At 38.0% G+C, this 19378-nt stretch overlaps 1 protein-coding gene across 2 annotated transcripts in view; it reads right to left on the reverse strand.

Moving 5' to 3' along the window:
* pix (ATP-binding cassette sub-family E member 1 pix) overlaps positions 1-19378 on the reverse strand; it is a 148672-nt gene that overhangs the window by 69799 nt on the left and 59495 nt on the right. For both annotated transcript variants that reach the window (XM_067143039.2, XM_067143040.2), the window contains exons 6-8: positions 17114-17235; positions 16514-16798; positions 3597-3712 (exon numbers count right to left, since the gene is read on the reverse strand). In XM_067143039.2, coding sequence (XP_066999140.1) covers positions 3597-3712; positions 16514-16798; positions 17114-17235 — 523 coding nt within the window. The remainder of the gene's footprint in view (positions 1-3596; positions 3713-16513; positions 16799-17113; positions 17236-19378) is intronic.

A 19378-nucleotide genomic window follows, 5' to 3' on the forward strand; every position in this document is an offset into this window, starting at 1 on the left:
CCAAGTTGGGGTCAGAAGGCCAGCGGCTCAACCGTCTGAGGAAAATAGTTTCTACAATACAGTACAGTACACACTGTAATTTGAAATGTCCGTTTCTTAGCAGTTACATAAATAAAATACTGTATAAACTTGCAGTAGAGTAGTTAAGAACCCGTAGAGGAGAAATTGACTAAAACTAGGTTAAAAATTGTCTCCTAAAACTTCTAAAATACGGTAATGGGTTGCACTTTTGCATTGTGCCTGGGATGTGAAGAGCTGCTTGTGATGTTTATTTAATAGTTCTGCATACTGATCTCTATACATGGATCGCTGATGGCAGCTCTCCACTGCAGGAGAAAGTACGCTAAGTTGAGCATGCGGTCTGCCATGTTGGTGTACCCATCCTAGAGCTCTCCTTATGGGGGAGCAATGATAATATAACCAATTTTAAATCACAATTAATGGCGCACTGGAATAATTAAAAATACAGGGACATGTTCACTCAAAGCTTGAGGACATTGGGAACACCGATACGTCATTCCGAGGTCAGTAAATCTCCGGGATAGCAATAAAAATTAGTGTATAATAACGGCCAACAAATATTAACTTAGGTGCTGAATACATGCAATTAGCAATTGGTAATACAATAGGAGTGAAAAACAGTTTCTGGAAACATTGCTGTAAATTTTATACATGTATGCCACGAAATTATGCATTTTTAAGGGGAGGTATGACTGAATTTTTCGTATTTTGAGCCAAAAACTTGGTTTTGTTTTTATTCATACAAAAATAGCCCTATTCTTCCACTTTCAGAAAATGTTTCTATTTTAGTAATTCCGGCTTGTTTAAAGCTTGTAGAAGCCATTTAATATGAGCCCGCAGGACATTTAAAAGCCCAGAATCACACCCACTTCTCCTGTAACGGCATAATGATAGTTTACTGTGCGTTTTTCGCTGGATATTCAAGTATTTCGCGGCGTATTTGCCGTAGAAGTACACTTCGGCATGCTGACAGTCACTTGTTTACTACGTAATCAATACAATTACGTTATGTTAGGAAATATTGTAATTTGAACTGACGGAGAGAATGTTGTACCTCTTCCAAATAATACTCATTTTATATTTGTATACTTTGATAGTTTAAATAAATTATGTATTTGTATTACTTACATTTAGGAATTCGTATTTGTGTTAATCGTTTCACTAACATGCAGAAGTAACATGTGGTTTCAATTCAGTGAGAGAAATATCTAAACTAGTGATTTTTCATTGATGTATTTCATCTTAATTCCTTTGTAAATGTGTGGGGTATTGCAATAACACAGCACAGAACACCCGTGGAACTACAATCAACAGGCTTGGCATCACTGAACTAAACATAAACAAAGCAAGCGCTCTCCTCGTAGTCTACTGCACCGTGCGCTCGCTGCCATCTTACTACGCCAGTCATCTTCTATTCAGCTTACTGCTACCCAAGCTACCAGCCATCCATGTATAGAGATCAGTGGTTCTGCCGCTCCCTCAGTGGTAGTGGTTTAACACTGCATCTTCGATTAGGTTCCAATCACTAGGGCAAAAGAATCTAACAGACTTTGTAAAGATATATTATCAGTGATTGATGGTTTATGATGTCTAATTATGTTTACATTAAGTTATTCCAGTAAAATATGACTGATAAAGTGCAAGTAAATCTTCATTCTATAATATGTTCTTTCATTTCAATAAGGAGATTTTTTTTTTTTTTTTAATTGAACATTTCAGTTCAGATTAACAGGGTTCGGATTAACGGGACTCTAGTGTAATATGTAATATACAGAATTATATATATATAATATGTAATAAGAGCTCGGATGAATGCATTACGAAACTCAAAACTATTTCAATATATCAGGTTTGCAATATTACTAATCAACATCGTACCGAGCTCGATAGCTGCAGTCGCTTAATTGCGGCCAATATCCAGTATTCGGGAGATAGTAGGTTCGAACCCCACTATCGGCAGCCCTGAAAATGGTTTTCCGTGGTTTCCCATTTTCACACCAGGCAAATGCTGGGGCTGTACCTTAATTAAGGCCACGGCCGATTCCTTCCCACTCCTAGCCCTATCCTGTCCCATTGTCGCCATAAGACCTATCTGAGTCGGTGCGACGTAAAGCAACTAGCAAAAAAATCAACATCGTTGATCTTGCACCAAATTTTTAAAAATAATCGTCTGAAATAGCGGTTCTTTTACTAATGACTGTGCTGTGTAGTGTAAGCAATTCCTAAATCTCCAGCTATTTCAATTTTAGTTTTGTGTGGATTATTGTCCACTTCTCATGTAAATTTTACTTTCTCGTCCAGTGTGCAACTCCTCTGTTTCCATTCTCTATGGTCGACTGACAGCTACATACAATTTCTACCGACAGAACTGCAGTTTCTTTTACTCAAAATGAAATGTCAGATCATGGCATTGTTTTAATGTGTCTCATTTTTATAACCTGCTTACAGTTCAAACGGAAGCCTGACCTATGTCCCAAACACATATCTCATAATCTTTCTACTTTAGTTTTATGCTGCGCAGTCACTTCCCATGACCTTTGCTGTACCACTGCACTGCACCCCTCCGACATCTGCAATTGAAGTCATGACGTCAACAAAGGTGACTCTAATGTATCGTATTTCTAACTTGCGTGAGTCCTGATCAGAGGAAATGCATACATCAGCGACGTTATTTTAACGATCTTATGTAAACCGCATTTAACGAAAATTAATACGTATAACAATGAATTAGGTACAAATGGGTTACATAGAAATGAGGTTTAGTTAACATGTTATTAAGCCATATTGTGCTGGGACCTTCAGAAATTTATGTGTAAAACAGAACCGAGTAATGTATAAACCAGTCTCAACTGTATTGCATTATTGAGATATTTAGCAAAATTGTTAATCATTTTGATTTGAATCTGGATTTGATTTTCTATTTTCCTGTATTGTACTTTTCTTTCCCAGGGTCTCTCCAAAAACAGAGAACTGAGGTTCCACTACACAAACACACAACTGGTTCATATTACTATTCATCTTTCTGTGTGTTATCAGAATAAAATTTGAATGTAAGCTGAGTAACTAAATCAAAACAAGATTATTTTTATATTCCTTTACCAAACATTTGTAAAAATACTTGAAAGAAGGATACTGGAGCATAGATAAGAAAACACCTCAAAATGAAGACACAAAAGGTATGTTTTATTCTGTGTTGTTGCACAAAACGCAAAGAATAGTCTACAAGTTCCCCATCACAGCACTCCTTACGAAGTTCCCTTGGGAATGAGAATAATGTGTTCTTAATTTATCAGCAGGACTTGAGAGGAAAGTATTAAATTTAAAGTTATTTCTGTGTATATCAAAGATAATTTAAACTTTTTTCATGCATATTCCAGAACACGAGGCAAAACAGAAGATAAAGAATTCAATTAATAATAATGCATTTAGATAAGCTGCAAGTCAGATGTGACTCTTAAAAAAAAAAAAGTAAAAATAGATAAAAAACAATTAGCAACTGGATAACTACAAGCTTAAGAGCAAGATTCTATCCAACTATCAAAATCATACGTTCAAGTTATTCCTAGAATACAAACCTGAGGATGGACATAGGCATCTCTAATTTTTTCATGCAGCAACTGACGGACAATTCCTTGGGATTTTGGACTGATCTTCTGAGGCTTGTAACTAATATGCAATTGTGGAATGTTGCCTGAAATATAATATGAAACAGAGAAATGACGTTGTGAGAGAGAGTAAATAGTTCATAGGACAGTGAGAAAATGATCTAATACGATAAAAATGGATTAAATAAGAAATAGTTAAAGATAATTTCATAATTTATTAAAAAATGTCTAATTAAAAGAAACTGATCAGTCTCAACTTCACCATATTCCAAGGACATAATCAGGATACAACGGTCATAAACAAGAGTTGATAAATATTTTGCCTTACAGATAATCAACCTTACACAGAGAAAAACATGTCCTCTTATCTTTATCCAGCAGAGTTGGGTAATATGAATCTTTTTCAAGAATTGATTTCAACAATTCATTCATACATCTCAAATCGAATTTTACGATTCATTCACAATTCTTTTCCAATTCTTTCATGACTAATTCTAGCCAGATGGAAAATGGGTCCAAATAACGACAATGAAAGGTTTCAGTCTCTACTCAGTGTAACTATAAAATACCAGCTTCAACATACTGAACATCTAACTGAAAACTGCATTTTGCCAACCAACACAATTTGTATCACTGCATTTTACAAAATAATTGAAAATAAGTAGGTCATATATTTTGAAGTTTCATGTGGTCATAGATAGTAAAACTGAAGGACGGAATGGAAAATCACAATCACATGTCATAATGTTACATCAAAGCACATTCCAGTACAGTACAGTCTAGCTCCTGCTGGACTAGTAGTGTATCATGTTCCGTAACTATGTGATGACAGCTAGTTCTGCTGTTCCACTACCACAGTATACAAGAAAGGAGCAAAGAAAGAGATAGTAAGGTTTTATTTATAACTGGGAGAATTACAAAGCTACATCACATGAGACACATGATATTTACCTATCACACAATAGTTGTGTTGACATGAATCAACATACTAGATTCTCAATTTTTTTAAAGAAAGCTTAAAACCTCTCTAAGCTAGATTATTGTTTTTTTCCAATGCTAAACGTTGGATTAAATAAGCTATATTGGCAACACAGGTCATGTGATATCTTTAGCAACTCAGTACTGGTAGTGTGTGTGTAACTTTTGCGTATGTTGCTGTGTATGTAAGTAAAATGGATCACAGTACCAGGAAACAAAGCATCCTACTGCTGCAATTAGGCTGGAAATACTACAAACCAATACTGAAGAAGAGGATTATCATTGAAGATATGTCAGCTGTGTCTTCAACATCTGCTGTAGTGCCCTCAACATCTGCAATTAGACCTTTACCCTCAACATCTACCGAGAAATCATCGCAATGACCAGCTAAAAGGCACAGAACAGAGCAAAGTCAGAGACTATATTTCCAGACCTCTTCCAGTGCGAAAAGCAAAGGGGTGGACAGTATTGTATTAAAACTTATTGTGAAACAATATCATTCTTTCAGAATAGTAACAGACAGTTTTTCCAAATGCACCTCTCGATTCAACATATAATAACGTTAAAGACAAAATAAAAGCCAGCTTATCTCAGATTACAGCATGCTGCGTGACCACAGACAGTTGGACCTCAGGAGCATCTGAAAGTTATGTTGCCTTAACTGTGCATTATTTGGATAGAAACTCCAAATTGTGTAGTGCCTTACTGGACTGTTTTCGTGTACAGTGAAAGTCACAGTGCAAAAGAAAAAATTGCCGCCAGTGAAATAAAACAGGTATGCCAGGATTGGGAAATTGACAGCAAAATTTTGCCATTGATGCTTCCACGGCCCATACTTATAGACATGATATAGGCTTTTGGGCTTATGCTTCTAGAAGCCTTTCTCGTGGACAGTTGAGATATTCTTCTGATGACGCAGAGCATAGTTCTCTGCGAAACGTAAAGAATTTCACCTTATTTTCTTGACACGTCATAAGCCCAAAAGCCTATATCATGTCGACAGTAAAATTGTTTCCATTGCGTCTGACAGTGCACCAAATATGATTGCAGCAGCAAAAATCTAGGATTGCAACATATTCCATGTTTTGCGCGCACGTTAAATCTCAGTGCAGAACACTATATGGGAAATTAGAGAGCTCAAACCAAAAGTGGAAGATGTAGTAAAATATTTTAAATGGAGTCCACATGCTCTTTCTAAATTAAAAGAGATCCAGAAATAAATGGGACTTCCAGAACAGACTCTTAAGCAAGAGGTGCCTACCAGATGGAATTCCATCTATACTAGGTTGTGTCAACTTAGCCCGCCTGGTGGCCATGATCGCTAAGACGCTGAAATCCAAACAGTCTTACACCGTGGTTAGCTGGTTCGAGTCCCGTTGGTCGAAAAAAATTTCACCATCAGAATGTTGGCTGGCAGGGTAGGGCACGTGGTGATACACAATTTCTAATCACTAGATTGCATGCCAAAAGCCTGGATTAAATTCCAAACCTCTCTGCAGTGCTCGTATAGAGTGAGGGCATATGACGCTGTTGATGGTGATTCGTCCTTTGGATGGGGACGTTAAGCCTTCAGCAGACCCCTTGGTGCTATTTGACAGGAGTAGGCTATGTGCTGGCACCGGGTTTCGCCCTCTCTATCACGTCATCCATTTCATCTAATTAATTCCTCTGATGAGGTTAACGTAAGGAAGGGCATCCGGTCAAAAGCCCTGCCACGACAGATTCATCTCACCTCGTACCCGACCGTGTAGAGAAACGGGAAAAGGGTTGGACAAACTTTGTGGCAACTTTGGCACCAGTGAATCCCTGGATCATTTTATCCAGTGAAGATTTTGAAATACTGGATGAAATGTGCAAAATTCTCAACAATTTTTGCAGATCACCGAGGATGAAGGCTCTGAGAAACAAATGACTGTTTCCAAGCCGATTTTATTTGTTCACCGTTTGAATAAATATTTTGAGAAATTTGAACATGTAAATAAGCCAAAAGAAATATCACCTGTGGTTGCAAAAATCAAAACAGAATTCCAAAAATGGTTCAAAGACATTCAGGACCAACCATTTTAGCTGAAGCCACCTTGCTTGATCCCAGATTCAAGAAGCAAGCTTTTCTGTCTGCTGCAATATACAATAAGATGAAACAATTGCTTATCCAGAAAGCTGCAACTGTGAGAATTTCCTGCGATGAGGTACCAAGGGAATCTGGAGCAACAACATGCAGAGGACTCAGATGAATATTTATTGTGGGGAGAGTACGACTCCAGTATTAAACATTTCACAAATCCTCTTACGCCGCTGGCTGATGCATAACAGAATTCGATAAGTACACTGATGAACCAATGCTGGCAAGGAAGGCAGATCCCTTTAGGTGGTGCCAAGAGAAAAGAATTTACTATCCAAGGCTGCACCAGTTGATGTTACGACAATTGTGTGTTGTCGGTAGTTCTGTTCTATGCGAATGTATGTTTTCCAGAGCTGGAAATAATTTAACCAAGTTGAGACAGTGCCTTACGCCCACAAAATGATCAAAGATAGTATTTCTGAATTATAATTTATAATCTCAAGTGGAATTCAAAGTATATATATTTTGCATCGTGTGTCTATTAAATGTTCCAACATAAGGTACATACTCATTGTTTACATACATTATTATTTCGATTCCACTGTCAACCCCTTGTGCCTGATTTCTGCTGTCCCCTCTAACTGGCGATTCATCCATCTCAATCAAACACTATTATGTAGTTACATTAATATTTTCTTTGTTTCATTACGCAGTACTTCGTGCTTCTCAAGATCCATTCTCCAAGAGAAGAAAATGTGATTTTGAGTACTAAAACGGAAGTATCAATCTGAAATCAGGGAAATAAAGAACAAATGGTGGCAGCAAAAAGCAAAGGAACTTCAGAATTTATCAGATGCAAGGAACGTACGCAACTTTTAGACAAGGCCTGAAGGCGCTCTATGTTCCTGTCTGCTCACTGTCCAGTACTCTGAAACCTGCTGATAATACGATCATTCTTACAGACAGCCAGGACGTTTTAAAATGATGGAAAGAACACTTCAGCTCACTCTTGAACTGTTGCTCTGCTCATGCTGAAGATTTTCTTCAATATGTTCCTCACCATATTCTCCAACCCTGGATGGACACTCCTCCACAACCTTCTCAGAGTTTATCAAAACTCTCAGCAGAATGAAAAAACCCAAGCTTTTTTATCTGATTCTAATAATTTGGAAAACCAAGTATGTTTCTGCTGCCATGAAAAACTCCAGCATAGTTACAAATCTTAAAGAAAGAAAGGCGATTGCAGTATCTGTCACAACTACCGTGGTATATTCCTGCTCCCCATAGCAGGAAAAATAGTTGCTAGATTCTTACTGAATCAACTTCAGGTTGTTTCTAAGAGGATAATACCTGAATCTCAGTGTGGGTTTCATGCCTCTCGTGGTCCAACTGACATGATCTTTTGCGCAAGACAACTGCATAAGAAGTGCAGAGAACAAATGACACCTATGTTCTTAGTGTGTTATGACCTTGAAAAGGTCTGATACAGTTTCTTGAAATGCTATGTGGATGGTTTTGAGGAGCTTTGGCAATTACAGATTTACGTTTTCAAAAAGTAATCTGTAAAATTACAAGTACAATTACTGAACAGAACGCAAGTCTTTACAGAATCACTGACACATTTTACCATATGGGGATGGAATGATACCAAAGTTCGTAAGGAAAAATACATTACTCCATCTTGTGTTCTTTAGCACAAAGACATGAAGAGGCTACCATCACTAGGTAGTCACTAGACTAGTCATACTTTCAAAAAGATTACTCCCAAGAAAAATTTGCGTTGTCACCATCGTGTTTTTTATTATCAGAATAATTAATTCAAAATATTTTTATCAAAATAGAATTGGAAATGCCTTAACCCCTTCACTATCACGTTTGTTTTGGCTCCATTCTTGACCACGTAACCCCTGTGGGTGGGAGCGGTAGAATAACATCCACAGTATCCCCTGCCTGTCGTAAGAGACGACTAAAAAGTAAACCAAATACTCCACCTTGGGAGTATGGGGGGTGGTAGTGCGACAGTAAACTCGCGTGCGCCACCTGGTGGTGGCTCATGTTACTAATCCTTGCGAGTCTCTTTCTATAGTTGTGCCTTTGAAATGTATCCAACAAGGTGCATTTACAATGTTCAAATAATGCACTTGGATAAATCACTGACAAACATAACCTCACGCAACGAAAGAAAAAAAAAATCACACAATTCAAAGACGAGGATAAATGTATTTAACAGTATTGAATAGGTGGTTTCAATAAATTAATTGTTTAACATTTAATAATTGAATTTCAATACGGTCAAAATGAAAATGATCACTTGTAAAAGAGGATAAATTATATAATAAAATAATAATAATGTTATTTATTTTACGTCCCACTAACTACTTTTTAAGGTCTTCGGAGACGCCGAGGTGCCGGAATTTAGTCCCGCAGGAGTTCTTTTACGTGCCAGTAAATCTACCGACACGAGGCTGTCGTATTTGAGCACCTTCAAATACCACCGGACTGAGCCAGGATCGAACCTGCCAAGTTGGGGTTAGAAGGCCAGCGCCTTAACCGTCTGAGCCACTCAGCCCGGCAGGATAAATTATGCCGGTTCCCCTGTGCAAATGCATAATTTTTTGGATTTCTGTACTGTTTGTATTTTTAAATGCTTTGTACTGGCATGGAAGTGCCCGACGCCCTTAAATCATTGTGGCTTATCGAACTTTCCTATGACGAGGGGATAAAGTTTCTCGTTTCCATGTGCATTGCAACGCACTACTATGACCCCCATCCCCCACCCTTGTACGATTCGCCGGCTGGCACTTTCTCCTTTAAAACCATAAGACCATTTGGGCTCGCATTAAAATAAAGCAATGCAGTTTCACCGGCAATGACAATATTGTTTGGTGCCTACAAAATTATTATATGAGCCACGTTTTTCGTCAACTGTCGGCATTGCCAGTGTTCGCGGATTCTGTTTTACCGCACACTGCCTGTTGCGTGATATTACGGCGTTCCTTAAAAGGTTGAATACAAAATAATTCCAATTTCATTCAACTTAGCAATCATGAAGCGCACTGTAGACCCACCGAAGTGAGTGTAAGTGCGGAAAGCTACCCCTCCACGTTCCGGAACGCGCGTTCTATTATGACGCGGAGCGGATAAATTTCAAGTTGAAATTACTCGGTAACATACTATTGTTTTAAAAGGTAAAGGCAGTTTCAAATTAAAAGTCTGAATTTCGGTAATGAGGCCGACATTGTACTTCGAATTACGAATTATCCATATTTCAAATTAAACAATTTAAATAACATGCAAAACTGTATCTCATGTTTCCGGGAACGAGAGCTTCTTCAAATCAGGCGGGATTTTGAATTAACCGATTTCGTATTATCGAGGTTCTACTGTACTGTTCTTTCCCAACCTCGGCAGTATTAGGTATCAAGGCCTAGGGAGTTTTTCATTTTCATGCCCTTCGTGGCCCTTCCCTTTCTTTTGCTGAAACCTTAACTTTTCGATGTGTCGGACCTTAATAGACAGTGGTTGCCCAGTTGTACTTCCTTTTAAAACAGCAACCACCACCACCACCACCACCACCACCACCTTGAACCACATAGTACAGAGATCTACGATCTAAGAATTAGCATGAAAATAATGGTGTACCACGTAGTTGTTATTTTTAAGTTACTCTATAAGTGTGAAACCTGGACTGTATACCACCAGGACATCAAGAAACTGGAACCAACAAAAATTTTGGTCCATTATGAACATCGAATTGGACGACTATATAACTTATGTTGCGGTTCTCGAGAAAGCACAAATAAACAGTACTGAAGCCATCATCAGTCACTGGCTAACATGCGCATGCCATGTCCATCTTATGAGTGACAGCAGACTCCCTCGGAAAATCCTGTACGGTAAACTCAGCACTAGTAAGAGGATTCGTGGTGCTCCTCTGAAGCGACACAAAGATCAACTTAAACAGACTATGAGAAAAGTAGAGATAAGCCCAAATACTTGGCATACTCTTGCAGTGGAACGCACTTGTTGGCGTACTACTAACGAACTGCAGTTGTACAATCTGAGCAGGAATGTCAAAGACAGGAAGAGGAAATTTGGCAAAGAAATAAACTACATCAAACACACATCAAGCTCGAATATAGCAGGAAATATTGCTATTAAATATGATTTTGTTTATCAGTATAGTACTGACAATCTTACATATACATTAGAGTAGAACGCAGCCAGGAAGGAAGTTTGAAGAGGGTTGCGCAGTAACTTTTGCGCGCTTTGTAGTATGACATGTTTTCTGCTGCGCCAATAGAATCATTTCAGTAAGAGGTGCCTGTTTGTGCAGGTCACGAGTGAATGTTTCGAGTTTTATTTGTAAATATTATAACCAACAAATTTAGGGAATTATTTGCATGTGTACGATGGATCCAGGAAGAGCAAAAAGACAAGTATTGTATCGACAGGCGAGAGAAATAGTATTTAGAATGTATTTGTATTTTGTAAGCATGCAGTAGCAGGCGGGTAAGGTGAGGAACGCCACGTTACCATGCCTCAAAAGAAGAGAGCACTCGCGCGTGGTATCGGCCTGCGAACAGTACAGAGGATAAAACAAGCTACGGAAATAAAAATAATGCAGTGTTCAGGCTGCCAGGGAAGAACCCTAAGAGGAAGAAGCCAGTGACGGACCTCGATGATTTCAATAAAAATGTTCTGTATACAACGATATTTTGTATGTATAAAAGCGGCGAATATCCTACGGAATTGAAACTGGCCCGCCTATTTACCTTCCTTAATATCTCGAAAATTTCCCTCAACACTTTCTCGGGGTTTGATGTTAAGAATTAATTTAGACTTTCGAGAAACATTTAAGCCCACGAAAAATATAGGTCATCGCTTTGGAATTCAAGATATAACTGGATGAAGAAATGTTTATACTTTCGTACTGTTATGCTGTCTGCATTTCATTTCTCTCAACTTTCACTTACCTTCCTTAATATCTCAAAAATTTCCCTCAACAATTTCTCGGGGTTTCATGTTAAGAATTAATTTATACTTTCGAGAAACATTTAAGCCCACGAAAAATATAGGTCATCGCTTTGGAATGAAAGATATAACAGGATAAAAAAAATGTTTATACTTTCATGCTGTTATGAGTAGCCAAACTGACATCACCGCACCTCATACTCCTGTCTCTCTGCGCAGGTGAAGATACGAAACTGCCTTCTGGGCTGCATTCTACTTAAGTAAATGAGACCTTATATGTTAATGAAAATAAAAAGTCTGCATAATGATGCATCATGGCTTTATTTCTCATTTTGCTGAAAATAGGAAATGGGAGTCTTTCCGGTGTAATCGTCTGTTTCGTTTTTAGCAGCTCTACTTCAGATGACAGGATGGCCGCTGCCTCAGCCAGAAGCATGACATAAATGGTCGCCGTCTCAGTGACCTGTCAACAGGTGATGACAGTACTTCCCGCCTGGCATGCCGCTAGCCGGCCTTTACCCTCCAGGCCACACCGGCTAGAATGTCAAAGCGTCTGGAAATGGTTCAATGCACCTATCTTGCATGGGCCGTAGTGTCATTCTTCTGTGTGCGTCAGTTGAAGTGAATCATGTGTTCGAGATGGCAACTAAAGGTACACACTATAGGTCTTTCACGGCCAAAGAAAAGCTGCAGATTATAAAAGATGCAGAAGAAATTGGAAATCGTGCAGCAGGAAGAAAATACGACGTAGACGAGAGCTGTATTTGTAACTGGCGAAAAAATAAATTACGGCTTCAGCAAACTAGTAGTAATCGCTGGGCATTTCGTGGACAGAAAGCAAAGTTTCCTGAGAATGAAGCAAGATTATGCGAGTATATTGACAAAAAGAGACAATTCGGGTGTGCCGTTACAAGTGAAATGTGCCAACTTAAAACCCAATCGATTGCAAAAGAACAAGGTGTTACGGGATTCAAAGCTAGCCGTGGATGGCTTTCACGATTTTATGTTCGTCACGGCTATAGTTTTCGAAGAAAAACTACCATAGCGCAGCGTCTTCCAACAGATTATGAAGATAAAATTCTGAATTTTCACAAATATGTGATCAATTTACACAAGAAAAACTCTTATATACTTTCACAAATAGGTAACGCGGACCAGACACCAATTTCCTTCGAAATGCCGCTTGATTGTACTGTAAACAAAAGAGGTGCGTCCAACGTCATGGTTAGAACTGGCGGGAATGAGAAGCAAAGATGTATGGTTATGCTTTGTGTAACCGCAGATGAAAGAAAACTGCCCCCATACGTCATATTTAAACGAAAAACAATTCCAAAAATAAACGTGAAAGGCGTTATCGTAAAAGCGCAAGGGTGGAAGGATAATAGCCTAATAGCAGACTGGGTAAAGCAGGTTTGGCAACGGCGCCCTGGAGCATTACTAAATCTCAGAAGTATGCTCGTTTTAGATAGTTTTCGCGGCCACACTACTCAAGAAGTTCACGATGTTCTGACAAGGAGTAGAACGGACTTGTTACTAATTCCAGGAGGTCTAACATCCATTCTCCAACCACTTGACATGTGCATTAACGCGCCTTTAAAGGCGGCAGTGAAACAACTGTACACACGTTGGACGGCAGACGAAGCGCACAAATTTACGCCTAATGGTAAAATCAAGCGCCCAGAAGTGAGGCAGATTTGCGAATGGATAAATTGTGCTTGGGATTCCATTCCTTTGCAACTGGTGGAGAAGAGTTTCAAGAAATGCGTGATCTCTAATTTGTTGGACGGCACCGAGGACGATGTACTGTGGGAGAACGATGATTGCGACGACGGGGAAGACTGCGATTCTGCCAGTGATGACGAATGCTACGAAGATTACAGGTAAGGGAGCATTAATGTACAGTATCTTTATTTCATTATCTTCTGTGCCATTTTAAGATACACAATTATAATGCGGTTTTTCTGTTGCAGGTTGCCGGACACTGCTACAACAATCGTAGTATAATGTTATGTTTGCTTTTTTTTTTTTTGTATGTGAACCCTGCACTTCGCTAACTTATGTACTACTTATAATTTATAATTCGTATCTGCTACCATGATTTATGTACTGTTTATCTCTTTTATTTAAGCTTTAATAAATCGTGGAGTGATATAAAATGTTTGTTTATGCCTATGTTACTCCTTCGATGCAAAGAATTTTATTTCATTTCATTTTTTTTTAAATGACCCTTCCTAAAATTATGGTGCGGGCATTATTCGGTGGCAGGAATTATTCTGTAGTGACGTGCAGTACGTACTCATTGATTGTGGATAATGACTGTTGTCAGTGTATTATGCTGCCAGTCCGATATTTATGATATCTGAGTGAGCGTATTTATTGTATCAGTATTGTAAAGTGAGGGATAGACTGTGGACTGTCTCAATTCAGTTGCACACAAAACTACTGACAGTCTATCGGGCTATGTGGGAATAGCTTGAGAAGTATTACCAAGTGCATCAAGTTGGATGGCACTTTATGCCAGCAGTAACTAGACGTATCATGCGCGAGAGATGATAACAGAGCGCAAGTTTGGAGACAGTTGCAGGGAGGTTGAACTGAGGACGGCTCAGCAGTTCCAGATCATGAGGCTTGAAATCCAGGCATGGAAGCAGGAGGCTACGGGAGTGAGAAATCATGTATTCTAAATGTGGTAAGAAAATTGAGAACGATACAGTAGAAGTCTGTTATAGCGAGAATTCACAACGGCGAAAAATTTACTCGCAATAGTGGATTATCGTTACATCATGTTTGTAAAAGAAAACGCCAGGCGGACCCCCGCACACATTAAAATCGGTATGAAACGGCAATCAGTTTGTTCAAAACTTGTGTTTACACAGATTTCCATACTACACCTAACTCGTTAGTTATTTTTCTAATTCCGAGACAACATGAATGCGTATGTTCAATTTCATTCTGAAAAATTGGAGAAGTATCATTCCAGTGGCTTCTGTGGCAAAAGTTTCATTTTCTAATTCAAACCGCGTCATTTAACCATACTTAACCTTATATGCATCGTAAAGATATATTTCAAGCGCCAGTAGAGTAATGATAACCTTTTCACAATAAATTTACAAAATTTAACCAGATCAGAGAAAATACCGTGAAACTTCGTTAGGGATTTCCTCATTAAAACAATGTCTTGCTTAGCATGGCGTAAATTCGAAGTCCCGATTCATGGCATATTAAATCTATATAAAAATACCTCATTTATCGCGTCACAGATTTTCACTATTACCGCATAGTACAATCACATTTTTCCTAGCCATAAAAATTTTCTTTGTCATCCCCTGTGAAAGGAACAGATTTCCAACATAGATTATAACCCTCACCACAGGAGGCTGCTTTGAGAAAGTTGCCCGAAAACGAGAAATGGCCTTGAATTCCTGAACTTTACAGGGTAAATTACACCTTCGGGAAGGAAACCGTTAGCCTCAGGAAAGTTCAGTTTTGCTCTCCGATTTTCATTGATCAACATAGAAAGCACGTTTGTGCTTGTATTTCGCATTCCTTTCAGACGTTTAGAAATTTATTCAGTGTTGAGCCATACAGTGAAAGGTAGCGAATATTTGTCGCGTGATAGCCTACGTACGGATGAGGACTAGTGTGGTCATATTATTGTGTAGCCCAGTTATAGATACTGAAAAAGGTGTGATATTCGCTTACTAATGAAGACAAAATTAAAATCCAGGAAGAAGACAAGCATCCACATCTTTCAACAGTGGCGCGTATGCTGAAACTTGCACCTTTGAGTTCCGACTCAAGTCTATCAAAGTGTTGTCGCATTCGAGATGGCGGTCAAAACAATCCTATCGCACATGGCCGAGTTTAACCTCCAAATAATTCATGGTCGAAGAGTGTGACCAGAAAACAATGTTTAATAACCTACTGGTCTGAAATATAAGACTTCAGCATACATTTGTTTTAGAAAGAGTGTGATCTGCAAATAATGCGCTCATACTTTTATGGACCCCAGTGCAAATGTTTTATATTTTTGTCTGGTGTTTTACACACCTTATACACTGTTGTTATTTAATACGCCCCAGTGGAAAAGATTTTTGTATTTATTCTCTCGTCTTTTTCACACCTTATAATACCCTCATCTTTGAAAAGACACAATAATTAAAACTTCAAAATGTATCCACTGACTAGAATCTAAAACAAATGATGATGAAAAATAAAAAAATGATAAAAAAAACATGTAAAGCACACAATATTTGCACTGATGTGGTTAATAATAATTACAATAATGATCATAATAATGAAGTATCATCTAAAAGACTGATAATAAAGCTAACAATTGAGATATGAAAGAATTTCAACGATGTCCATAATAATAACAACAAGTATTCTGCCACCCAAAGACTGGTTTGATCCTCAACATGTTACTACCTCATAACCACTACCACCACAAAATAACCTTCGATCTATTGCAAGGAGGCAGTTGTATACTCCCTTGAAATTTAAACTTTTGGTGACGTCAATATCATGAGTATAATTTAGTTATAATTGGATACATGTCACGCTTGTAATATTACGGGCGCAGTAGAGTAGCAGCCATTCTCAGTGCTGGGAATATTGTGAGCGCAGCAACATAAAGGTTAAATTACAACAAAATCCCTTGTAGCTCACAAAGCAACACAGTTTAAAAACCATTATAATAACACCCTTTGTAGAACACTCATCAATTCAGTTACACTACAAATTAAAATTAGAACACAAAGTAATCAGTATTAACCACACATTAAGTTATAACAATGATCTTTAGAGCACACATATCAGTATATTAAAATTACAACCAGAAAAAAGATAATAGTAGTACACAATAAAAACCTACCTCGGCCTTCGTCTGGTTCAAGTTTTCCAGCTAACATTCGAATGAAGGTCGTTTTACCAGTTCCATTCTCTCCAAGAAGTACCAATATCTCTGAATCAGAAAACTGACCTTTTTCTACACACAAATGGAAATTTCCCATTGTCTTAGTCATCTTTGGATATTCATAGTGATTCATGCGTTTCACCTCTTCTTCATTCGCTGATTCTGCTACCTTAAATACGAGCGATTCATCCCGAAATCGAAGATTTTCCGTAGGAACAAACCCATCTAAGAATATATTAATTCCTGAAATTACAATTTAAAGAAAAGTATATAAAAATGATTACATAAGCAGTAAAATTCCCACTGAGATTGTTCTATTTTAAGCTTTCTAACATTTGGAGAACTTTGAAACTTTCCTTATGGAAAACATGCAGAATTTTTACCTTCTTTCTCTCAAAAAGCTTAACAGTATATACTAAAGGTAGGAGCCAAGGTGTTGAAGAAATAAAACCCCACCTATTAATCTGATGCTCTGCTATGAGAATTTAAATGATTAATGGAACTATTAATAATAAGAGGGCAGAGCAATAGAATATACAGAATGTGTAATGTACTTACCTTCCCTAACTGAGAATGGCATAGTTACAACACCATATGCTCCGGGAACACCATACAGACAACAAATGAAGTCTGATAAATAATCCAGAACTGATAAATCATGTTCAACTACTATGATGAACCTAAAAATACCAAAGTCAGTATGTTAGTTTTATATTTATGATTAGTTCAACATCTACCAATTATTTATCAATTTATGTCCATGTTTGAGCAAATTGAGAAAATTGAACAAATTGTTCGTGCAGCAATCTGATCTGGTTTTTTTTCCCCCCTAAAAGTTGCTTTGCGTCGCACCGACACAGATGGGAACATAGGAAACCATGGAAAACCCTCTTTAGGGCTGCCGACAGTAGGGTTCAAACCAACTATCTCCCGATTACAACCTCTCAGCGGCGCGTCCCTAACCACACAGCCAACTTCCTCGCTCACCAATCTGTGATAGTTTGCAATTTGTATGAGAGAGTATGTAGAAATTAGGAATTGGTTGGAAACAGTTATGAATTCATTCCTGTGTGAAAGGTTACTGACAGAAAACACTCACAGCAAATGTCAGCACCAATGCCCACAAGGATAGATTTTTGGCTGGTCTATGCTATTATTCCACAAAAATGATTATGCCTAAAGTGTCATTCAACAGCAGTAATTTCTTCTCTCGTAGACCATTTTATTATTTGATCAGCTTAACTACTGATGAAGTACATCATATGTTTTATAACTTTAAGCAGTGTGCTTAAGGTGATGATAAATCTATCTCTAAAATGAAACAAAGCTGTCTGGTGCCCAGCAAACGGCTAAAATGTAAGCGTTCTTTCGAAGTTGCTTAATTCCTCATTTCTCCCAGATTGGTAATGAAAATATTGGCTCTCGGAAAAATGTTCAGCCAAAATTTTGCCACTGCTATCTCCTCTAAAATGTTCCAGGAACTTGTGATCATTGTATCTAGGTACAGTAACATCAAAGTAATTTTCAATTTGTGGAATTGCCCTATTCATATTAATATGATCAAATAAAATCTCAATCATCCTCATAGTGGAGTAAATGTCAGGAAATTCACTGGAGTCACTTGAAGAACTAGTGTCTGACATCTGAAAATATAAAAGTCGACGTCAACATTTCGCGATTCTTGTATTAGTTATTACCGTGTGGTACCGGCGGGACGAATAGAAGGAATAGTGTATGCACTTCCACTTTTCCTCATTGTTGTTGGCTGACCTGCGTTAGTAGTGCTGTGATCTTAATGATCATGGTGACCTCGCTGCACCATTAAGCCAGCTGGTGAAATACCTCGACAATATATTTTTGGAATGATTTATGGTGCAATTTGCTAGGTGCTGCGAGCCTGTTTGGTTGGTAAAGGTTGTCTTTAATATGCTGGGCTTTGAAAAAACTATATTCTGCAATGGTTTAGATCGTAATTATAAAAATGCAGTATTGTTTTTTTTTCTAGATTGTAGATTAGTACACAATAGAAGTAGTGACAAAAGGCATTTTATTTTTTTTACCTCCCAAAGAAATAGATGAGTTTGAGAATTGGGCAAGGGTGATTCTCCAGAAAAATAGGCTGCTTTTAGCAAATAACAGTATTTATGATGTCCATTTTTTCCAAAGACAAGATTATAAAATCAGATTCTTACTGTGAAATGTCAAATGACAAAAATACCGCAACTACTGCAATTACAACTAGGAGCTGTAACTCACATTTTGCTGAAGTTACCAAAATATTTATCAAGTCAGGTAAAACATCAGAAATCATCATTGGTACAGAATGGAGAACCCACTTGGAAAATAAGATGAAAATCACTCACAATGGAGATCCAACAACAATAGATGACTGAAGTGATGTACAAGGTCAATCTAGCAACAGGCCTAATTATAGAGATAGTAATGATCAAATTAAACTAGTTTTCCTGTCAATAATGATAAAATCTTATGTTTGAAAGAACAGCTTAAAAATATGAATTGGAAGTACACAAGAGTTAAAAGTCAATTTGTCCTCAGTGAGTCAGAATTTGTGTGCTAGGAAAACAGTTAAAATGTAAAAAGAAGTTAGTACAGAGACAATACTTCTCTTAGTAATAACCAAGAAATTCCACAAATCTACCGATATGAGGCTGACGTATTTGAGCACCTTCAAATATCACTGGACTGAGCCATGGTCGAATTGCCAAGTTGGGCTCAGAAGGCCAGCGCTCCACCGCCTGAGCTATTAGCTAGGCCAATGATGAAGTAATGTCAAGTGAAACAAGCCCAGTGGAATGAAGTATA

The sequence above is a fragment of the Anabrus simplex genome, chromosome 3 (genome assembly GCF_040414725.1).
Source record: "Anabrus simplex isolate iqAnaSimp1 chromosome 3, ASM4041472v1, whole genome shotgun sequence".
Classification (NCBI taxonomy): Eukaryota; Metazoa; Arthropoda; class Insecta; order Orthoptera; family Tettigoniidae; genus Anabrus; species Anabrus simplex.